This window comes from Girardinichthys multiradiatus, chromosome 14, assembly GCF_021462225.1.
Source record: "Girardinichthys multiradiatus isolate DD_20200921_A chromosome 14, DD_fGirMul_XY1, whole genome shotgun sequence".
Classification (NCBI taxonomy): domain Eukaryota; kingdom Metazoa; phylum Chordata; class Actinopteri; order Cyprinodontiformes; family Goodeidae; genus Girardinichthys; species Girardinichthys multiradiatus.
The window spans coordinates 46503832-46528686 of record NC_061807.1 but is presented as its reverse complement, the minus strand read 5'-3'; the positions used below and the strand labels follow the sequence as shown (position 1 = coordinate 46528686).

The window sequence follows — 24855 nt, the reverse complement described above, 5'->3', positions numbered from 1 at the left end:
GTGCTGTATCAAGGCACCTCAGTGGGAAGTCTGTGGGAAGGAAAAAGTGTGGCAGAAAACGCTGCACAACGAGAAGAGGTGACCGGACCCTGAGGAAGATTGTGGAGAAGGGCCGATTCCAGACCTTGGGGGACCTGCGGAAGCAGTGGACTGAGTCTGGAGTAGAAACATCCAGAGCCACCGTGCACAGGTGTGTGCAGGAAATGGGCTACAAGTGCCGCATTCCCCAGGTCAAGCCACTTTTGAACCAGAAACAGCGGCAGAAGCGCCTGACCTGGGCTACAGAGAAGCAGCACTGGACTGTTGCTCAGTGGTCCAAAGTACTTTTTTCGGATGAAAGCAAATTCTGCATGTCATTCGGAAATCAAGGTGCCAGAGTCTGGAGGAAGACTGGGGAGAAGGAAATGCCAAAATGCCAGAAGTCCAGTGTCAAGTACCCATAGTCAGTGATGGTCTGGGGTGCCGTGTCAGCTGCTGGTGTTGTTCCACTGTGTTTTATCAAGGGCAGGGTCAATGCAGCTAGCTATCAGGAGATTTTGGAGCACTTCATGCTTCCATCTGCTGAAAAGCTTTATGGAGATGAAGATTTCATTTTTCAGCACGACCTGGCACCAGCTCACAGTGCCAAAACCACTGGTAAATGGTTTACTGACCATGGTATCACTGTGCTCAATTGGCCTGCCAACTCTCCTGACCTGAACCCCATAGAGAATCTGTGGGATATTGTGAAGAGAACGTTGAGAGACTCAAGACCCAACACTCTGGATGAGCTAAAGGCCGCTATCGAAGCATCCTGGGCCTCCATAAGACCTCAGCAGTGCCACAGGCTGATTGCCTCCATGCCACGCCGCATTGAAGCAGTCATTTCGGCCAAAGGATTCCCGACCAAGTATTGAGTGCATAACTGTACATGATTATTTGAAGGTTGACGTTTTTTGTATTAAAAACACTTTTCTTTTATTGGTCGCATGAAATATGCTAATTTTGTGAGATAGGAATTTTGGGTTTTCATGAGCTGTATGCCAAAATCATCCGTATTAAGACAATAAAAGACCTGAAATATTTCAGTTAGTGTGCAATGAATCTAAAATATATGAATGTTAAATTTTCATCATGACATTATGGAAAATAATGAACTTTATCACAATATGCTAATATTTTGAGAAGGACCTGTAGAGTAAAATATTTCACTGTTCCTCCAGACTCTGGGACGCTGATTTCCAAATCAAATGCAGAATTTACATTCTCCTGAAAACAGGACTTTGGACAATTGAGCAACTGTCCAGTTTTCTCCTCAGCCCAGGTAAGACGCTTTCTGACGTTGTCTATGGTTCTAAAGTGGCAACATTAGTAACCTATGTCTATTATTCATTTGTCTATATGTGGTGGCTCTTGATGCATCGACTCCAGCCTCCTTACCCTCCTCATGAAGGGTGTCGATGATGTCTTCTGGACATCTGTCAAGTCAGCAGACTTCCCCATGATTGTGTAGCCAATGACCCACAGTTAGAAACTGTTTAATGGCTCAGGAAAACTTTACAGGTGTTTTGTTAGCTTATTAGGTTGTGTTGGAGTCATCCATTTTGGTCGGGCAGTTTGACATGTGCAGCTCAACAGACGTCGCAGCTCTGACATCACCCGGGATTATAAAACCCACGGAAAATAAACTTTCGTTGCCATTTCCAGCCTTTGTCACGGGACGACGCAACAGAGGCGCATATTTGGATATTGCTCCACATGGCCATTCCGGAAAAGCTTGAAAGCTGGAAATCTGTTTGATACAAGAAGGTCAGAAGATTCATTTACCGATTGAAGACCCTGCTGACACCCAGCACTGGTAAAAACCCGCAGAGGTTTTATTCCCGAGGAGATGAGTTTTCCTCCTTGTGATTCAGTCGACTAAATGGTTCTTCATATTTTCCACTCTTTGAAGTTTATCATTTTTTTTTTTTTCTCGAGTTGGTCACGGACGCGTGATCCCCCCTCTCTTGTTTTTCTTCAGACCTGACTCATCCTCAACAAGTGGAGAGAAGAAATCAACATCAAAGTAATTTTGTTCTTTTTTTTATATTACATTGGATAGGTGCATTTAGAGGTCTGGGAAGGGTGAGGCACAGTTTAGGTGATTTAGAATCACCAGTAGTTAATCCAAGGTATCAACTTGTTGCATGCAATACTGATTAAAGTGTTTTATGCTGTGCAAGGTGCATCCATAAAACTGCTGGTTTGATCTTCATAGACACATAGACAAATCAAAGCTAGTCCACACCATGGCCAACATAATAGCCCAATAGCAGTAAAAATGCATAAGCCCATTGACTGTACTTGAAGTGTAAAATTCTGTTTTAATTATGATTTATTATTAGTACGCAAACCATTGGTGACATCAAAGAAGATAAAGAGATAAATTCTAAAGACTTTCGAAGTAATACTTAGTTCTAACTCGGGTAACCGTAAGGGTTACAATGGGATCATAGAGTTATAATATGACAGGTTTATGATCTTACAGTGTGCTATAGACCATATGGCCATTGTACCATACCAGTGTGCTGTGTTCCAATAATTAGAAAATACATTTCACACATGTGATGCTTCACTGAGTTACCTTGAGCCACTCCTCGGCTTGTTCTTTGCTGTGTACTGCCAGCACTAGGGCGTCTGCACCCTGGTGGACAATCTTCAGTTCGTGCTTCTTCTTCTTTCCATCTTTGGGGATGTGCATGATGCTGCATCCTGACAGAGTGAGTTCCATCTGTGGGGTCTGGTCTTTAGAAGATTTATAGCACTACAAGTAGATAGGAACAGGATGTTTATTGCATTGTTAAAATTTGGCTGTACTTTGTTGGTGTAGATGCTTTACAAGACCTACAACACCTCTGGCAGGAACAAAAGGAAAAACATAATTTTCACTATGTTTTACAAATATAGAACTAACTAACAATTTAAGTAAAAAAACATTTAAAATGTAGTTTGTAAATCAATTAAACCTTTTCCCACTCATGTTCGTTTCAGTTTTTGTGTCATAGGATGATCATTCAAGACTAGCCTTTTTCATCCTTTTCCTAAGAATGGGCTTAACAGGAAATAGAGCAACTGAAAAGTCGGATCTACTGTTAAATCTTGTGTCAGCTCTTTTCTTGATTTGATATATATCACTAAAGGACATGACCTTCTATACCAATAACATGCTCTTTTAAAGTTTAAAATTCTCAATTTTAGTCCAGGTTATGTAATATGAAAATCTTCTCAAACTCAGTATTTTTGATGGGACCGGCCTTGATTGTTTTAATCACCTCTAAGTTGTTGTGTGGAAAGAACATTCATCTATGGCTTGTGTTATATCTTTATGTTTGAATTAATGATAGGTCAGTGTTGTGTGACTTAAAAATGAAAAATCTTACTCTGAAAATAGCCAGGCATAAGGACTGGTCTCCAAATGTAACGAAAAATGCAGCCAAGAGGAGCAAAAGCAAATAAAAGCTTGAAACATTTCTGCATTTGCTCAATACTGTATAACATTTATGGTCGCATTTAAAAGGGTGGAGAACCCTTTTTAAAATTCGAGTTCCATTAAAAAAATAAAATTTTATGTTTTTCCACACGTAATGAAACGTCTATCCTGCATAATTGATGGTCATACTCATACTCGTCGTCTTCCGCTTCATCCAGGACCGGGTCACGGGGACAGCAGACTCAGTGGAGACACCTAGACTTCCCTCTACCCAAACACCTACTCCAGCTTCTCTGGGGGAATTCCAAGATGTTCCCAGGCCACCCGAGAGACATAGTCCGTTCAGCGTGTCCTGAGCCGTCCCCCGGGCCTCCTCCCGGTGGGACGTGCCTGGAACACCTCCCTAGGGAGGCGTCCAGGAGGCATCTGGTATAGATGCCCGAGCCACATCAACTGGCTCCTTTCGATGTGGAGGAATAGTGGCTCTACCCCGAGCTCCTCCCAGATGGCCGAGCTCCTCACCCTTTCTCTAAGGGTGTTCCCAGCCACCCTACGGAGGGAGCTCATTTCAGTCGTTTGTATCCAGGATCTCGCTCTTTCGGTCATGACCCAAAATTTATGGCCATGGGTGAGGGTAGAAATGTAGACCGATGTAGACCGGTATATCGAGAGCTTCGCTTTTCGGCTCAGCTCTTTCTTCACCACAATGAACGAGTACAGTGTCCCCATTACTTCGGCAGCCGCACTGATCCATCTGTCGATCTCCCGCTCCGTTCTCCCCTCACTCGAGAATAAGACCCCAAGATACTTAAACTCCTCCACTTGAGGCAGGAACTCCCTTCCAACCTGAAGGGGACAAGCCACCCTTTTCTGGTCAAGAACCATGGCCTTGGACTTGGAGGAGCTAATCTTCATCCCAGCCACTTCACACTCAGCTGCAAACCGCCCCAGTGCATGCTGTAGGTCTTGGCTAGAGGGGGCCAGCAGGACCACATCATGTGAAAAATAAGAGATGAAATCCACTGGTCCCCAAGGCAGACTATGGAGCTACCTCTCTGATGGATGCCAGTATATAAAACAGTGGTTCATTTCACAGACTGAAGTGAACCACCGTCCCACTAAGCCAGTGGTCCACCAGGGATTTCCCCGGTTGCCCCGTATGCCAGTTTGCCCCTGGCTGTGAGTCACTTCACTAAATGAAGACCAAACGCGTTTTAATCAAAAATGCACCAGAAAGCGAAACCCGAGTCCAGTCCATGTGAAAACAGGTCCAGGCTTAATTATGCAAGGATATTCGGAAAATACCGGCTCGTTTTGCATCTGGTTTCATTCCCGCCGCTTAGTCTAGCGGTTCTTTTGCTTTATGTTGAAAGCATGGGAAATCTCCAACATGGACTTAAAATGCTGTGCAAATCTGTCAAGATCATATTTTCTCCTCTGAGATGCGCGTCATATATTCACGTAAGCTGCTTCTATTGGTGAAGCATGTTATCTTTCAAAACCAATCACATATATATAGAATATTGATGATGTATTACAGATAATTCCAGTTCCCACGGTCCCTGAATGCCCCACCAGGTTGTGATCAGTGGACAGCTCAGCCCCTCTCTTCACCCGAGTGTCCAAAACATGCAGCCGAAGGTGTGATGATACGACAACAAAGTTGATCATTGACCTCCGGCATAGGGTGCCTAGAGTCCCCGGGAGGAGCACTATGCAGCACCCCGACAGTGACGCCAACAAGGTCCGGTACTCTGCAGTACCGCTCGGCCTGTAGGCCGAGACGACAGTCAGAGACCTGTCTCTGACCCGAATGCGCAAGAATGCAACCCTCTTTTCCACTGGGGTAAACCCCAACACCGGCTGAGCTGGAGGGCAACAAGCAAACGCACACTAGCTCGCCCCCTCTCCCAGCGAGCCACTCCAGAGTAGAAGAGAGTCCAGCTTCTCTCAAGGAGCTTGATTCCAGAGCCTGCGCTGTGCGTGGAAGTCAGCCCAACTATTTCTAGTCGATATCTCTCCTCCTTCCCCCCCAGCCAGTTGACATTCAATGTCCCAAGAGCAAGCCTAAGCATCTGGAGATCGGGCCGTCGAGGTCTCCACCTTTGTCCACTGCCCGATCCTCTTTACACCGGTCCCTCGTGGTTCCCCCGGCAGGTGGTGGGCCCACTGGGGGATGGCCTTGTTTCTCTTGTATGGGCTTAGCCCGATGGGTACCGCGAAAAGCAACCTGGCCACCAGGGGCACTCCAACGAGTCCCGACCCCAGGCCTGGCTCCAAGGTGGAAACCCGGCTGCGCCATACCGAGCGACGTCATGTGCCTCGATTTTGTTGTCCTCATAAAGGCATCTACCAATCAACTAAAACAAAAAACTAATCCGTTGAAAGTAAAAACAATTTAATCAAAAAAGGTGCACACCCTTAAACTAAAAGCACCTTTTGATCCAGTTTTGCATTCAGTCTTCCTTGGTAGCAGTCTCCTGGCATCCCACATCTTCATAATATTTGCCAACTCTACCCGCACAAGTTTTCCAAATCTGTCAGATTGTAAGGACATGTATTGTATACAGCCCTCTTCAGGTGACCCTACAGTTTTTCTGTCAGATTTAATTCAGGATTCTCACTCAGTTGTTGCAAAAATGTTTTATTGTCATGAAGTTCTTTTGTGGATTTGAAATAATGTGTGTATTTCTGTGTGTAATTTGGTTATGATTTATGTTTTAATTCTTGTGTTTTAATTGTAGCACTGAGATTCCTTGGAATGAAAAGTGCATTATAAATAAAATATATTATTATGATGATTTTGTTAAACTACTCATATGTTTATCCACCTTCAAAAACCCCCAGTTACATCTGAAGAAAAGTAACACACAGCCATGATGCTGTCACTACCATAGATATGATGTTCTGTCTGTGATTTAGTGTCGTGGCCCAAACGTTCATGTTTGGTTTTGTCAGACCATAACACATAAGGTTTTGGGAGATATTTCTGGGCATTTCATTTGAAAAATGTCTTCCGTCTCTCAACCCTACTTCTTAGTCAAGACTTTTTGGCGAATACAGCAGATTGTTGTTACAGAGAGAACACAACCGGTACTTGTAGTAATTTCCTACTGCTGCTTCTGTGTTGCTGTTAGCCTCTTGACCACCTCCTTGACCAGTTTGTATCTAGTCTCTTTCTCTATTTTGGAAAAGAGTCCAGTTGTCATGTAATTTCTCCAGTAATTGATGACGGTCTATAATGTGTCATGGTGTGTTTATAAAGTTGTGGATTTTTTTTTATTTCATTGTTCTTCTTACAGATCTTTCTGACCCTTTGTGACCTCTCTGCCAACTTTGACTTTAGCTAAATGGTGCAAATGTCAGGAAAAACCAACTAGAATAGCTGAACTTCATTTCTGGTGCATCAGATTCATTGTAATTAATAGTTGCTTAAGGCTTTGGACACTTCTGCAACCATTTCTCTAAACAGATTCATTTGTGCTTTAGTTTAATTGTACTAGTGTCATTATTTTCAAATAATGACACTAGTAAAAGCATTGAAATGATCCATCATGGCCTTATTTTCATACATCTAAAAAAAATGGTGTTTAATAGTGATGTACTTACAAATATACAAGTACATTATTGTGAAAAAGTTCAATGTTGGAAACCTAGAGTGTCACACCCTAATCGGCCAATTAACTGAAAACACCTGCAAAGTTTACCTGTGCCTCTAAATGATCTCTCTGTCTTGGTCAGTAGGCTACGCAATTATGGGGAAGACTGCTGACAGGACAGATGTCCAGAACACAGTCACTCACACCATCCACAAGGAGGGTAGGTCACAAAAGTTGCTAAAGTAGCTGGTTGTTCACCGAGTGTTATATCAAGCATATTTATTGAAAATTGATACAGAATGGAAAGAATGGAAAGAAAAAATGTTGTAGGGAAAGGTGTACCAACAACAGGGATAACTGCAGCCTTAAGAGGATTGTCAAGAAAAATCAATTAAATCCATTCAATTTGTTTGGGCTTAATGAGGAGTGGACTGAGGCTGGAGTCAGGGTATCAAGAGCCACTACACACAGACGAATCCTATACATGGGCCACATTCCTTATGTCAACCCTTTCATAACCCAGAAACTGGTCTGTTGCTCAGTGGCTCAAAGTTCTCTTTTGACCTGAAATTAAAGTTTATATTTCATTTGGAAATCATGTTCCCAGAGTCTTGGATGAACAGAATCCACGCTGTTTGAAGTCGAGTGTCACTCACTGATATAACATTAGTAAGAAAATGTTTTCAGTAAAAAATATATTTATTGGAATAAAAAAACATGATGATCAGTGTAGAAGTACAGGGAATTAATACCTCCACTGTCTAATCATAAGCAAATATTTATATAAAGTTAGAAGATGCACAGACAGTGGAGTAGATGATGGCAGCACAAGAGGGTGAAGGATCACTGAGCTTCTGGGAAACTGCATCCAAAATCCAAATCTGTGGTCTCTCCTTCAGCATAAAACTATGAAAAATTTAAATGATTAAATTGTTCATACTCGACTACGTTAGCTTTACACAAATATACAATCTCAGTGAAATGCATTCTTTTTATGTTCATGGACATTTTAATGTGATCTGTTCATCAGTACAAGACCTACTCGAGACCAGGACCATTTATTCATGAAATATTTCACTCTATGTGTAATAAATCTATATAATATATAGATTTAGATAGATAAGTTTACCCTTCTCAAATGAGTGACAAAGACACAAAAGTGTTTCACATTGTTAAATTTTTTTATGTTCCAAAAGTGGCTGCATTCTTCTTAACATTTGTAAAAAGATCCTTGTATCTGGCTATTTTCAGAGGAATAATTTTCCTGTTTAACAACACTGACCTATCAATAATTCAGGCATAAAGACCAAACAGAAGTCATAGTTTAGTGTTCTTTCTACACATCATAAAAAACGTAAAGGTGGTTAAAACAATCAAGGCATTACATCTCAGTGGTAGCAGCTAGTTGCAGAAATAATTTTATTAGTATTTTAGATGTACCTGTACTTCTTTTAAAATATCTCTCACCAGTAGTTTGTTGTCTTTAATGACACACAGAAGTTTGGTCCATTGGCCAAAGCGTTTCTTGCGCAGCAGAAAAGCGCAGATGCGAGCATCTTTCACTAGATCCATGGACGCCTCTTCAGATGGCCACTGGTGATGCATTTTCTGACACTTCCCATCTTCCTCTTCTTCATCGTACGATTCATAGGAACTGCTCATGGCATCTGAATCATAGTCTGAAAGGGCACACAGACAATTTTTAATGTTGTTCAACTGAAATAGGCTGACTGGGTTAGGGTTTCCCTTTAGCAGAACATCTACCACAGCTTTGTGGATTTCTAGTTATAAAGTAAAGTAAAAATATATAGTAGCTTGTTACTCACTGGAGGTAATGTACTCAGGAGCCTTTCCAGGACTTAAAGGAACTGCTTCCTCATAGTAACCTTCTGGAAGAGAGGAGCTGGGCAGAGGAGGAGGGTTGCCGTTTGGAGCCTACATAGAGAACAAGTTTCCAATGAACACACTAAGACGTCCCAACTATTATATACACACGTGGACAACATTGTTGGTTAATGAAAGAAAAACCCACAATGGTCACAGAAATAACTTGAATCTGACAAAGTTAATAATGAATAAAAATTATATGGAAGTGAACAAATGAAAGTCAGACATTGCTTTTCAAACATGCTTCAATTATTTTAAAAAATAAACTCATGAAACAGGCCAGGGCAGAAATGATGGTACCCCTGAAAATAATGTGACCAAAGAGACATGTTAAATCAAGGTGTGTCCATTAATTTAGCATCACAGATGTCTTCATTCTTGTAATCAGTCAGCGAGCCTATATATAGGACTACAGGTAGTCATTGTGCTGTTTGGTGACATGGTGTGTACCACACTGAACATGGACCAGAGGAAGCAAAGGAAAGAGTTGTCTCAGGAGATTAAGAAAATTATAGACAAGCATGTTAAAGGTAAAGGTTATAAGACCATTTCCAAGAAGCTTCATGTTCCCGTGACTACAGTTGCACATATTCAGAAATTTTAGATCCATGGGACTGTAGACAACCTCCCTGGTGGTGGCCGCAGGAGGAAAATTGATGACAAAACAAAGAGACAGATAATATGGGAAGAAACTTGTGACATCAGAAACTGAATTTGAATTGCTCTGACTGAATTTGTATTTGTGCATTTTGAAATTAAATGCATTGGTTTGAAAATAAAATTCACTAAACTGAAATTGAATTTTATAGTTTGAAACTGAATTCATTTGCTTTTAAAATGTATTTTGTTGTATTAAAAATTCAGTTTGACTACTTTCACTTTCAGGTCTGTAATTCAATTTCAGTTCCAAAATTCAGTTTTTTGTGCCACACATCCGGATCCTTCCGGATAGCCACAGATTCATCGATTTACGTTTCACATCAGGTTAAACTTCCTTTATGGCATGTTGAGCTGGAACAGTGCAGCATACATGAGCTTGGCGGATGTCTATCACCAACTCAAATGAGCATCTATAAGAAGCGTCATGTAAACAAATGATGGTCAAACAGTAACACTCATGCTACTTGTAGCTATTAGCTAAACATGCCAGATTAGCATAGTGTGCCGTCGGTCTGCGTTTCTCTTGCCCTTACCTCAGCTTAACTTATGTTGCCTAGCAACCGTGTTAGCGTGAAGCGCAGAGCTATGAAGCCGAACAAATGGAGCCTGAAGGTTAATAACGCTGTCTCTACTGTTATGGATGTATGATTCTGTTGTCCTACACCATACTAATAAATTATTGTGGTCTAAAACTAGGTGTTTCAGTTTCATTGTCCAACCCCTGTATTTTTCTCCTAGGTGAAGAAGGACTGAAAAGGTGGCTGGGACCAGCCTGACAAATGGGTCCATCGACACATTATTACTTAGGACATAAGATCTCTGGGGTTCAGGAACAATAGGAATCGAAAGATTGTGTTTGAGGGTTGAAAATGTGTGGTTGAGAAGAGTGTGACAGGAATGAAGGAAGGCCCAAGATATGGATGATGCGTTGATGTGGGCCACGTGAGTGAAAGGTTCATGAATCGAATGGTATGTTTTAGTTTCTGTGAGCTCATTATTTGTTTTGGGTTTTGAATCATAGTTGTGTTCGCACAACTAATGAAGATTGTGGAGTGGACCGAGTTTTATTTTGTTTTTCATTTGTTTTTTCTCTAATGTCGGTGTTCACTATATGTGTTCAGATGCTCGCAAGTTGAAATAATTGTCTGGGTTTTAGTTTCAGAAGGTGAAAACTTAAATTCCTTATGAATTTTCTTGAGGTGAAATTGGATCTAAATTATCTTTGGGATGGGAACAGAACCAAATAGAACGTGGTCCGTGAGGCAGACACCCCGTCTACCTTTAAGGCTAGGCTTAAAACTTTCCTTTTTGAAAAAGTTTATAGTTAGAGTGGCTTAGGTTATCAGGAAGAGAGCCTTCCTCCCTCCCTGTTGGTTGGAGTAAGGGGGAGTCAGGTTTAGCCTAAACCGGCTCAGTTAGGGTTGAGGTGCAAACACACCGTCCATTTCTGCTACCTGTATGACCCCTTCTCTTTTCCAATGGTTATAATCAGTCTGACAGAGGGAGGTATCACAATCCTTGTGGTTTTTAGTATAACAATGACCATCAGTGGGACCCTTTGTGGGGTGCCTTGAGATGACGTTGTAAATAAGCGCCGTTTAACTAAATAATCTGAACTGAAACTATCTGTGTAGTTATGCTGCTATAGGCTTAGGCTGCTGGAGGACATAATGACCACTTTCACCCTCTTCGCTACATTCTCACACTACTCTCCAATTTTGCATTATTTGTTGTTATTTCAGCTTTTAACCTTGTTTTCTCTTTTCTCTTCCTAGAAGCTACACCTGGCCTGACTCTGTCTACCTGTGACACATTTCTGGAGAGGGGAATCGTCCGAGCTTCTGCTGGCAACAACTTAATGGTCACCCTCTACCGATGATCCACATGGCACTGTCTTTTAGTGTTTAACCATTTCTCTCTCCTAGACATGGCGATTGACTGAGCTTAACTGTAACTAACTGTATGTGCTCTCTTTCAGACTCTAACCTCGAAAACCGGCTCAGAGTTTATCTGTTCTTTCTTTCTAGGTGAAATGACTAAAGGAGCTACATCCATTAACATTTACTTTTCCTTCCCATAGAAAGGACTCCTGGATCAGTGCTTCTTTGTTCTCTTTGTGTCTCTGCTCTGTTCTCTCAAACGCCCAGTCAGTCGTGGCAGATGGCCGCTCACACCGAGCCTGGTTCTGCTGGAGGTTTCTTCCTGTTAAAAGGGAGTTTTTCCTCTCCGCTGTCGCTACATGCATGCTCAGTATGAGGGATTGCTGCAAAGTCAACGCCAGTGACTGTCCACTGTCTCTACATGCTCATCCGGGACGAGTGAATGCTGCAAGTCACTGACTGGATGCAATCTGCTGGGTTTTCTTTGAGAGAAAAACTTTTTATCCAATTTAAATAAATAACTAACTCTGACTGCACTGTTCAATGGTTAGGATTAATTAGAATGTATGTACCTGACTGTTGTGAAATCCTTGAGACAACATGTGTTGTGAATTGGCGCTATATAAATAAAACTGAATTGAATTGAATTGAATGGAATTGAATTGTCATTCTGCCATAGGGTTCTGGTTGAATAATTTGATGGTAAAAGATTTGGCTGCCCAATCTTCTTTAAGAGGGGAGGCTGAAGCCGGCATGTGTTATGCCTCTTAAGTGTTTGTCTAAATTTCTGTTTCAATGTTTGTCTCAAATATTTGTCTGACTAACCTTTAGACTTCAGAGAAAACAAAAATAAATAATAATAATAATAATCATAGGATAGCAAAATTGGACATGGATATATCGGGGAAAAAAATTACTGTTTATAGTTATCACATATTTAACAAGAATGAATAACTAAATAATGGTATGATTAAGGTTGTACATAATATGCAAATTACCTTTAATTACCTCTAGTATTGGAAACAGATGTTATGGGGGAAGGACCCTAAAGGTCTAATTTAGGTAGATATAATCAAATTATCAATGTGCTTGAAAAGTAGGTTGTCCAAAACACTGGACACCTTCATGGTAAATGATGTAAATACTTTGTTCTGGGGATGATTAAAAAAATTATTTTGGAAAATAACAGTTTGAACATATCTAACATTGGCTACTAGTTAACGGACAATAAAGTAGCAACTAACTGGGTTACAATATATGATTTTTGGTTAAAGGTGAGAAGATGACTCTATTACATTATCTACATATAAGATTCTAATGCAAACAGGTATTGGAGCATTTCATGTTCCCTACAATCCCTAAAGGAAACTGTTATTGATTTTATGGGTAATGACAGAGTGAAAGGATGTAGAGATGTCCTTGACACTTTCACCAGGTTGGTTGAGAGAGCTAAGCACACAGTCAAAAAACTCATGGGTTTAACTCCCCATGAGCTGCTGACAGGAAGAACCATGCCCTGTTCTTTCACCTCCTCTCTTCAGTTGGGTTGTGAACCCAGTCTGGATTCACAGAGAGAACAACTAACATGCTCAACGATTTCAATCTGCTGTAAAGTTTTTGTCATATAACACACAGGAGGCTCTAACCAAAGAACCAACAGGAGAAACAAATGGAACTCTGGATGAGGGCAAAGCTAAGGTAAGCAGATCATATTGCAGGAAGGGAGAGCCATCCTCCGAAGGAAACCTCAGAGAAATCAGAAAGCACCTGAGGAAGTACATACGAATAGGTTCAATTGGATATCTCTTAACATTTCATTTCCAGCTAACACATCAAAAATGTGCTTGTGAAACTAAATACATTTATTCCAGTAACCATAATGTCATAAGGTAAGATTAACTCATCTTTTTTGTTTTCAACTAACAAAATACAATTATGTGGAGCCAGTTTCATACATTTTTGAGTGGGCTGGGTTACTTCAACAGAGGGAACGTGATAAAGAAATAAACAACAAAAATTCTAATTGTTGAGTTAAAGCTTGAAGGACTATGTCCCAGTAAATTTGAAAGGTCAAAATCAAAAATCACAGAGGGGAGAAGGATTTCTAAAGTAAAACTGTGTGAATAATCAACAAACAAATGTGTACTTCTGTGAATGTGGGAAATTGTGGAATAATTTGCATGAAGGGTTAAAAGAGTGTTCAACTATTTAATCATTTCAAATAACTTCATGAATAGAAATTACAACTTCCCATGTGCTTCTGAGTTATTTATTTATATATGTTGTTTGCAACTTAGATTGTAAATTAACTTGATACAAGGCCTTGAACTTTTACTTGCTGCTGAACAGAACTGATTTATGGGGAATAATTGCTTTGGGGGTGACTACCTATTGACTGGACAGGAAAGATGTGCCCTGGTTACCATCTCCATCCAGGATGCCCTGACACCAATTGGCCCACTTTGTAAGGGGGAATCTTTCAGAAAATGTGTTTTGAATTTGATATGTCTCCTAGAATACAAACTGCTTCCTGTTAGAACCGATTCTAATCTTTTAAATGACATCACGGCAAAACAGGAGAGACAGCTGAAGGCTGTGTAAACAGGATGATGTAATTATTTCTTGTCAAAATAGAATAGCTTTGGATATGATCCTGGCAAAAGGAGAAGGGGTGTGTGGTGTTTTTGGAGAGGCTTGTTGTTTTATTCCCGACATTGCAGCACCTAAAGGATCTCTGACGAAGGCCCTAAAAGAATTGCAATCACTGTCCATTGAATTAAAATCGCACTCAGGAACTGATGAACAATTCACAAACATGTTTGAGACGTGGTTTGGAAAATGGGGAAACCTACTGGTGAGTATATTTACCTCACTGACTGTTGTGGTGATTGCAGGTTGTGTATGCTGTTGTGCACCGTGTATTCGAGCTCTAATCAATTCAATTCAATTCAATTCAGTTTTATTTATATAGCGCCAATTCACAACACATGTTGTCTCAAAGCACTTCACAACAGTCAGGTACATACATTCCAATTAATCCTAACAATTGAACAGTGCAGTCGGAGTTAGCTTTTTATTCAAATTGGATAAAAAGTTTTTCTATCTAAGGAAACCCAGAAGATTGCATCCAGTCAGTGACTTGCAGCATTCCCTCTTCCCAGATGAGCATGTAGAGACAGTGGACAGTCAATGGCGTTGACTTTGCAGCAATCCCTCATACTGAGCATGCATGTAGCGACAGCGGAGAGGAAAAACTCCCTTTTAACAGGAAGAAACCTCCAGCAGAACCAGGCTCAGTGTGAGCGGCCATCTGCCACAACCGACTGGGGGTTTGAGAGAACAGAGCAGAGACACAAAAAGAACACAGAAGCACTGATCCAGAAGTACTTTCTATGGGAAGGAAAAGTAAATGTTAATGGATGTAGCTCCTTTAGTCGTTTCATCTAGAAAGAAAGAACAGATAAACTCTGAGCCAGTTTTCAAGGTTAGAGTCTGAAAGGGAGCACATATAATTAGTTACAGTAAAAGCTCAGTCAATTTCCATGTCTAGGAGAGAGAAAGGGTTAAACACTAAAAGACAGGGCCATGTGGATCATCGGTAGAGGGTGAGCATTAAGTTGTTGCCAGCAGAAGCTCGGACAATTCCCCTCTCCAGAAAGGTGTCACAGGCAGACACAGAGCCAGGCCAGGTGTAGCTTCTAGGAAGAGAAAAGAGAGAACAAGGTTAAAAGCTGAAATAACAGCAAACAATGCAAAATTGGAGAGTAGTGTGAGAATGTAGCGAAGAGGGTGAAAGTGGTCGTTATGTCCTCCAGCAGCCTAAGCCTATAGCAGCATAACTACACAGATAGTTTCAGTTCAGATTATTTAGTTAAACGGCGCTTATTTACAACAATGTCGTCTCAAGGCACCTCACAAAGGGTCCCACTGATGGTCATTGTTATACTAAAAACCACAATGATTGGGATATCTCCCTCTGTCAGACTGATTATAACCATTGGAAAAGAGAAGGGGTCATACAGGTAGCAGAAATGGACGGTGTGTTTGCACCTCAACCCTAACTGAGCCGGTTTAGGCTAAACCTGACTCCCCCTTACTCCAACCAACAGGGAGGGAGGAAGGCTCTCTTCCTGATAACCTAAGCCACTCTAACTATAAACTTTATCAAAAAGGAAGGTTTTAAGCCTAGCCTTAAAAGTAGACGGGGTGTCTGCCTCACGGACCACGTTCTATTTGGTTCTGTTCCCATCCCAAAGATAATTTAGATCCAATTTCACCTCAAGAAAATTCATAAGGAATTTAAGTTTTCACCTTCTGAAACTAAAACCCAGACAATTATTTCAACTTGCGAGCATCTGAACACATATAGTGAACACCGACATTAGAGAAAAAACAAATGAAAAACAAAATAAAACTCGGTCCACTCCACAATCTTCATTAGTTGTGCGAACACAACTATGATTCAAAACCCAAAACAAATAATGAGCTCACAGAAACTAAAACATACCATTCGATTCATGAACCTTTCACTCACGTGGCCCACATCAACGCATCATCCATATCTTGGGCCTTCCTTCATTCCTGTCACACTCTTCTCAACCACACATTTTCAACCCTCAAACACAATCTTTCGATTCCTATTGTTCCTGAACCCCAGAGATCTTATGTCCTAAGTAATAATGTGTCGATGGACCCATTTGTCAGGCTGGTCCCAGCCACCTTTTCAGTCCTTCTTCACCTAGGAGAAAAATACAGGGGTTGGACAATGAAACTGAAACACCTAGTTTTAGACCACAATAATTTATTAGTATGGTGTAGGACAACAGAATCATACATCCATAACAGTAGAGACAGCGTTATTAACCTTCAGGCTCCATTTGTTCGGCTTCATAGCTCTGCGCTTCACGCTAACACGGTTGCTAGGCAACATAAGTTAAGCTGAGGTAAGGGCAAGAGAAACGCAGACCGACGGCACACTATGCTAATCTGGCATGTTTAGCTAATAGCTACAAGTAGTGTAAGTGTTACTGTTTGACCATCATTTGTTTACATGACGCTTCTTATAGATGCTCATTTGACTTGGTGATAGACATCCGCCAAGCTCATGTATGCTGCACTGCTCCAGCTCAACATGCCATAAAGGAAGTTTAACCTGATGTGAAACGTAAATCAATGAATCTGTGGCTATCCTGAAGGATCCGGATGTGTGGCACAAAAAACTGAATTTTGGAACTGAAATTGAATTACAGACCTGAAAGTGAAAGTAGTCAAACTGAATTTTTAATACAACAAAATACATTTTAAAAGCAAATGAATTCAGTTTCAGTAGACAGGGTGTCTGCCTCACGGACTAAAGCTGGGAGCTGGTTCCACAGGAGAGGAGCCTGATAACTAAAGGATCTGCCTCCCATTCTACTTCTAGAGACTCTAGGAACCACCAGTAAACCTGCAGTCTGAGAACGAAGTGCTCTGTTAGGAACATATGGAACAATCAGATCTCTGATGTATGATGGAGCTAGATCATTAAGGGCTTTATATGTGAGGAGGAGAATTTTAAATTATATTCTGGACTTAACAGGGAGCCAATGAAGGGAAGCTAAAATAGGAGAAATATGATCTCTCTTTTTAATTTTCATCAGAACTCTTGCTGCAGCATTTTGAATCAGCTGAAGGCTTTTAACTGCATTTTGTGGACATCCTGATAGTAAAGAATTACAATAGTCCAGCCTTGAAGTAACAAATGCATGGACTAGTTTTTCAGCATCACTCCTGGATAGGATATTTCTAATTTTGGCAATGTTCCGGAGGTGAAAGAAGGAAATCCTAGAAACCTGTTTAATATGGGATTTAAATGACATGTCCTGGTCAAAAATAACACCACGGTTTTTTACTTTATAATCAGAGGTCAGTTTAATGCCATCCAGGTTAAGTGATTGACTAAGCAGTTTCTTTTTTAAAGACTCCGGTCCAAAGACGACAACTTCTGTTTTGTCTGAATTTAGAAGCAAAATATTTAACGTCATCCAAGTTTTTATATCTTCAAGACATGCTTGTAGTCTATCTAACTGGTTGGGCTCATCAGGATTTATGGATAAGTAAAGCTGAGTATCATCAGCGTAACATTGAAAATTTATCCCATGCTGCCAAATAATTTGACCTATTGGAAGCATATATATAGTAAAGAGAATTGGCCCAAGTAGTGAGCCCTGTAGTACTCCACAATTAACCCTGGAGTTTAAAGATGATTTATCATTTACATGAATAAACTGGAATCTGTCAGACAGATAAGATTTAAACCAGCCTAGCGCTGTTCCCCTGATCCCTACAGCATATTCCAGCCTTTCTAAGAGAATTTTGTGATCGACTGTATCAAATGCAGCACTGAGATCTAACAGAACCAGAACAGACACAAGTCCATTATCTGAGGCCATAAGAATATCATTAGTGACTTTTAGCAGAGCTGTTTCAGTGCTATGATGAGCTCTGAAACCTGACTGAAACTCTTCAAACAGGTCATTGCTGTATAAATGCTCACACATTTGATTAGCAACAATTTTCTCAAGAATTTTAGATAAGAATGGAAGATTGGATATAGGTCTGTAATTCTTAAATAATTTGATTGGGATTGGGTCTAACATACAAGTTGAAGGTTTAGATGAAGCTAATATTTCTGATAACTCAGGAAGCTTCACAGGATCAAAACCTCAGGTGTATTGATAGTGCGATTGGTTTCATTGATAAAAGAGGTTTGAGATTACTAGAATATCAAATGGATGTGATGCCAGAACACATAATGATGTTGTCCACTGAATATTTGAGCACATGTGATGATGTGGATCCCATGGGACCAAACTAAAGTGTTGGAGAAATTATGATACTGTGCTGTGAGGAGGACAAAACCCATTGTTCAGAGCCAGCCTGAAAATGGAAGCAAAATTAAACCGAGGATGCAACACCAGGCCTTGCCAAAGGCCAACCAGGAATGGGGAGCCAAGGATGCCAGATCAGCAGGATGACCAACCCTTTCCTGCGGCCTGGAGGGGGACCGGACCAGACGACTGCAATAGATAATTGAACAAGGTCTACGATTCATGGTCTACAATATACTGATACACATTGAGCTTGCTCATTTCCGCTGTGCTTCTAGGTTTTTATTATTTTTGTTGATTTTAATTTTTCAACAGGGCATTATTTATTTGCGATGTTTTTATCATTTAAATTTCAGACACACATCAGCATAGGACTGTTCTATGGGAAACAGAGGGGGTGCACACACTGAGGGCTGCAGGCAGTTACCGGAGAGATGGTACTCCGTTTGGGGGGGGCGGAGTTACGCAATGGCCAGAAGGAACTGCCTGCCATATTCTAGCTTAGGTCCATATGCACTAGATACATTGATTGATGTGAGGTGGCTTTTTCCCACCTCAACAGGGGGATTGTTGTGGATGTATGATTCTGTGGCCTTTTCTCATCATCTCTTTGTTGCCCTGATTAAACATATCTGCCCTTGTTACTCATCTGCCGCACCGCTCACTGCTACAGCTTACTCAACATAACTGCTAATATCACATAAGACGCAACACATACTCAAGGATAAACTGATACAAAAGGATGACGCCCTTTAGGTGGGTTAAGAACAGGCGTAAATAAAAGCAGGACTCACGCTCCATTTTTTGCTCCTCTCGGTTCATCCCTAAGATGGGCTGAGGGGGGCCTGGTATCGAAGGTGAATGTCACTCTGTATCTGTTCAATTGTATACTCTGTATACTGATCATTTTGGCATTAAATCTTGATTTTATACTTAACCATTGCTCATTATTTCACAAGGTAAATACTTTGCTGTTTTTACTGGTTGGGTCTCGGAACTGGAGAGAAACGGACCCGGTGCTGCACAGGGAGGAAAGAGAGTAAAAACTCCCATTTTATAACACTACCGTAAATAACTACATGGTTTTTATTTACCTTTTTACATATTGCTGATGGTTCATAATGCTGTTTTGTTTTAAAATGTTATTGTTTTATGATCTTGTTCATTATTCAGCCATTTAAGATGTTGAAAATATTTTTTTGTGTTCATAGATATGAAAATCTAACACTACATAAAATACACTGATGACAAATACCATTTGTTTAATTTACACATCGGCGCATTTGTGCAATTAAGCGATATGTTGATAAACTGATCAGATATTTTAGGTTTACACAACTACATTCTCATTTAAAAACATTAGAAAAGTTTAGCTGTTTCACAGAATGCGCAATATATCCAATTTTATTCACAACGTTTCTCTCTCCTCCGGCCTTTGCTACTTCCATTTTAACAATTTACTTCGACCCCCAATCAATCATGGGATAGGGTGGGCCACGGAAGATACCCCGGACCCATCCTTCAAATTTGGGGATAAGAAGGACGCATTTGTTGGAACCTTGGAGATTGGACAGCATTTGTCGCTTCATCCAGGACGGTATCGGCCCACAAGTGCGTCCTTCAACAGAATGCAGTCCTAAATTTAGACACAGCAATAGTGAATGACATCCGTGAATCAGTAAATCTGTGGCTTCAAGAACCCGGAAGTGAAAATTCAGTTGCAGTTTAGTGAAACTCATTTTCAAACCAATGCATTTAATTTCAAATTACACAAATACAGATTCGGTTTGAGCAATTCCAATTCAAGTTTCTGATGGCACAAGTTTCTTCCCATAGGATAATAGAACGGTAACGAAAGAGCCCAGAAAAATTTCTAGAGAGATTAACGGTGAAATTAAAACGCAAGGAACATCGGTGTCAGATTGCACCATCCGACGTTTGAGGCAAAGTGCACTTATTTTTGTCCAGGCCTGTCTCATGAGTTAATTTTTTTTAAATAATTCTGTTGAAGCATGTTTGAAAAGCAATGTCTGACTTTCATTTGTTCATTTTCATAGAATTTTTATTCATTATTACCTTTTAAAGTTATTTCTGTGGCCATTGTGGGGTTTTCTTTCATTAACTGAGGTGTACCAACAATTTTGTCCACATGTGGATGTGCTTAAAAAATATGATTTCTGTTGTTTTTCGATGTGGTTCAACTAGGATTAGTGCCAGCAAAGGCACTAAAGAGTTTCTGCTGGATGTCTATAACTTATTCCTCACCACTTCAAGCTTTGTCACAATGGAGGAATCATAGTGATACATTGTGATAAGTTTACATTCATTTCAATTCAAAAATACTTTATTGATCCCCAAGGGGAAATTAGAATTCCAGTACAACCCATCCAGACAGACATCATGACACAAGACAAGGGGGAACGGGTCACCGAGGCTTTGCTGCCCACTAAGAGGCGCTGACTTACATATAATGTTAAGTTCTCACTTACTGAATTTTTATGTGAACTTAGCTGAAGTAAAATGCTCAGAATTGTAGCTGTTCCAGTTCATAAGGTCTTTTAAAAGATGTCTAAGAAGTGTAAAAAAATATGCTACACTGTTACAAGGCAAATATCACATGTTGTCTCCGTAAATTGTTGCTTCTAATACATCTTATTTATTTATCAGTCACGGTCACTCAAAGCCCTGTATGTGTTTTTACTTTTGTTAAGTCAGCCATGGGGCAGCAGCCAATTTATCATTTCATAAGTGCAGCCAACTCTGTACTACTGAATGGGATGTTGGTGTGGAGCTTTTGAGCAAACAAGTCTTCCAGATGAGATATCAATACTGATGAACAGTGTGTCAGTTTACCAACAGTACATTTAAGATGTCATAACTCCCTGAGACAACTCTGCACACTTCTATTTACTTCTCATTTCTTTAGCCAACTGCCACGGCCTTACTCCCTGTTCAGTAATCTGTAGTCAACAGTGTTAATGATTCTTTACTAACTCCTTGAGTAAGTACCTTACATGAAATAAAGCATGAAATTTAGAATTTTTCTATGTATAAAAAAGCTACTAATACTGTCGTGAGGATTTCTTTGTTCACCCTGTGCTACTATTCCCCTTCCACCCTTTCTGTTCCTCTTATTAGCTATAATACAACTGTTGGACAGGACCTCTAGCAGAAACCTTATCACATATCCTTTGAGAGAAACAGCAGTTCATGAACTCACTTTTTGGCAGGAATACTACTGCTAAACATTAGTGCTGCCAGAGTTCTCCTCCCAGCCCCTGCCTGGAAGAGGAGAAAAATATTTTCCTTCAGAGGATGATGGGAGGTAAGAAAGAGAGAGACCAAAAAGAACGAAAGAACTCAGTCTAAAGGGTCAAACAGTAAGCCACAATGCCTGCTTAGAGTAAACTGGACTGACTATTTAACAGGACAAAAATAGTCTTGGTGTGTTGGGAATGATATAAAGGAGTGGTGTCAATATGGATTAGAAAATATTTTTATATGTTTATACATATGTGTGTGATTTGAAGAATCTGAAGCCGAGTCAGCATAATTTTATGTTTTGTATGAAGAATGAGACTCCTGCTGCTATGGTGTGTGGCAAGCATGTTAATGTAAATGCATCTGACAATCAAAGTCCAATTTGGCTTTCATGTTTTCTGTATGAAGAGAGGGTCCCTTCTCTCCTATTGGATTTGTAGCAAGCACATTTATGCAGTTTCATCTTCAGTGAGAATAGTTTGCAGCCTGCAGTTTGCAGACATTTCTCAATGAGACAACAATGCGGAGAGGACTAACTGGCTGTTGCAGCAGTCTTGCAGTCTGAGGAGGATATTAGTAGCAGTGAGACTTCATCTGAGGGGCAGGAGAACTCGCTGAAGGAATGGCTGCCTGCCCTGCAGCTCAGAGGAGAAGGAGATGGAAGAAGAAGCACAGGGGGCAATGGAGGATGGGAGATCTCCACGGAGATCAAAAAATTGAGAATTTATGTGGTCTTCCACACATGAACAGGCCCTGCCATACTATCTTGACTCCAGGACCAACTCACTTCTCACTTGCCTGAATCAGAAGCTCTGAAACTGCATATGGCCTTTTTTTTTTTTTTTCCCATAACACCATCTTGCAATTAATTCTGCACTTCACAAACTTGTAGGTTTGTGAAGGAACCACAGCTAGGACCGTTTTGTGACCTAAGGGTAAAAAGTGTAAAAATGTATGTTCAATATAAAGGTGCCTCGAGGGTTAATAATGCAAAAGATAACTGTTTAGGTAAGTGGTTTTCATGTGTGCTACAGAATGCAAGACATTATTATTACATTATACATTGCTATGCAGTGACTTCAATTTTAGAGACATTGTCTCTTTCATAATCAATTGTTTTCTTGTATTCATTTCCAAAACAATGCCTTACAGGGTTTATCATCTGCAGATGAATTACACTGTAATGCCCTCAAACTAACCAGAGCTGCACAATCTCCCTGTGTTAAACAGATAACATATGCACCTTCTCGGACAATGTAGCACAAAAATAAAATGAACCTCACATTGGATCCAGAGTTGAGCTGAGAAAGCTGCACAATCTTTACATGCCATTTGTCTTTTACAATTTAATGATGAACTAAATGGTGCAATATCAATCTTGCTTTTCCAAGAATTAAACTTTGACTTGGACACGAAGTCAAATGGAATAAGTAAACACGCTGATCCCTGCAAAGCCCGTAAAATGCTGAAAACTGTTACATTAAAGGGGATGTATAATGCTTTTAAATCCTTTTTTTCACACTATAATCATTCAGTTGTGTTTTATATAAAGTCGAACTGTAATGGTTTGGTCTGAATTCCTTGTTCCTGCTCCACAGGCCCCTCTTTTACTCTTGTTCTAGCAGCACAGAAACAAGACAAAAACAGCAAAAACATTGCAAAACTGTTTATGTAATACTTCTATTCAAAACATGCAGTACGTTATGTCCATAAGGAGCTAAAAGCAAGCACACTGCACAATGCTACTGCTGTCATAACAATGCCCAGGACATAATTTCAACACAATAAATTCATGTCTATAATAAGGTTTATTGTCATATTGGCATTATTTGCAGCTTACCGCTTTGCTGTGTCTGCCGTTACCATAGACTAAAGGAACTGACCCCTTAATCAGATGAAGTCTATTAGCAAATCCTTCTTGATATTGGCGAAGGTTGCTGATGGCACTCATCCTTGAAGTGCTTCACAGCACCGAAGAATTTCCCCAATAATATGAATAAATTTCCATGAAAAATAAAATCTTCAAAGATGTTCTGATGCTGGGGGCCAGTGTAACGAATGGTGTGGGTTAATACACCCAACAATCAAACATTTAGACGTATCCACTTGCAGCTTCGGCATGCTTGAGCTTGGACTACAAAATGGCATCGAGAAATAAAAATGGCGGATATGCAAAATTGGTTGTTCCGCAGCAAATACTGTCATGTAATAGTTCAAAAAGCATAACAGAGAAAAGAACAGAGAAGACTGAACAGACTGAAAATTACGATCCAAACAGAACCTAAAGACAACTACGCCGCACCTGGACAGACTAAACTAAACTTTTCTGCACTCCTACATGCTCCAAGTACACAACAAAATGTATTTAAGGGCTAAAACCATCTCTAACATATCATGTATGATTGTGTTTAGGTATGTCACATACATAAGTGGGCTGCATGGTGGCACAGGTATTAGAGTTGTTGCTTTACATTAAGAAAATCCTCAAGACATGGGGTCTTTCAGCATATTGTTTGTGTTTTCTCCCTATGCATGTTTGGTTTCTCTCTTGGTTATGGTGTCTTCCTCACGCAGTCCAAAAATAGGTATATTAGAGTTATCTGGTTACTCTTGAATTCCCTCAGGGCTGAGTGTGTACGTGCATAGTTGTTTTTCATGTGTTTCTCTGCATCATTTTGTAATGGATAGGTGACCTGTCCAGGGTGTAACCAGCCTCTCATCCAAAGACTGCTGATAATGAAAAATAATGAAACTACTGAATAATGAAAAATTTAAAAAAAATTGTATATGCAATTAATGAATAGATAGACACACATCTTTTTAAGATTTAGACAAATTTTTGCGTTTGAGCAAGGATAGCCAGGTTGTTGCCAGCACTATAATCAGTTAATAATAAATTTTAAATATTTTCAATACTAAAAGAATGTTTTAGTCACTCCTTGGCAGTAAAATTTATATAATCTTTCTTCCTCTCAAGCGGTCACACAACTTCACACAGAAGTACTGCAGAATCAAAGATACTCATCACCTCCCTTTCCTGCAGTGGCTCACGAGCAATTGGGGCTGAGACCCAAATGAGGGAGCTGCTGCTTGAAGTTTAACATGAGACGTATGTCTGGAGAATAGCCTACACCACAGTTTGTGATTGAAAAGAATAAAAGTGTTTTTTGCAAGTATTTAGAGGAACAGGAAAAGTCAAAGAATCTTGATTAGTCCTCGTGCTAGCCGTGCTACAAAGAATTGGCCGA

At 40.3% G+C, this 24855-nt stretch overlaps 1 protein-coding gene across 1 annotated transcript in view; it reads right to left on the bottom strand.

The window, feature by feature from the left end:
• afap1 (actin filament associated protein 1) overlaps nt 1-24855 on the bottom strand; it is a 162904-nt gene that overhangs the window by 54641 nt on the left and 83408 nt on the right. The window contains exons 4-6 of the mRNA XM_047386816.1: nt 8877-8985; nt 8518-8729; nt 2606-2785 (exon numbers count right to left, since the gene is read on the bottom strand). Of these exons, the coding sequence (XP_047242772.1) occupies nt 2606-2785; nt 8518-8729; nt 8877-8985 (501 nt within the window). The remainder of the gene's footprint in view (nt 1-2605; nt 2786-8517; nt 8730-8876; nt 8986-24855) is intronic.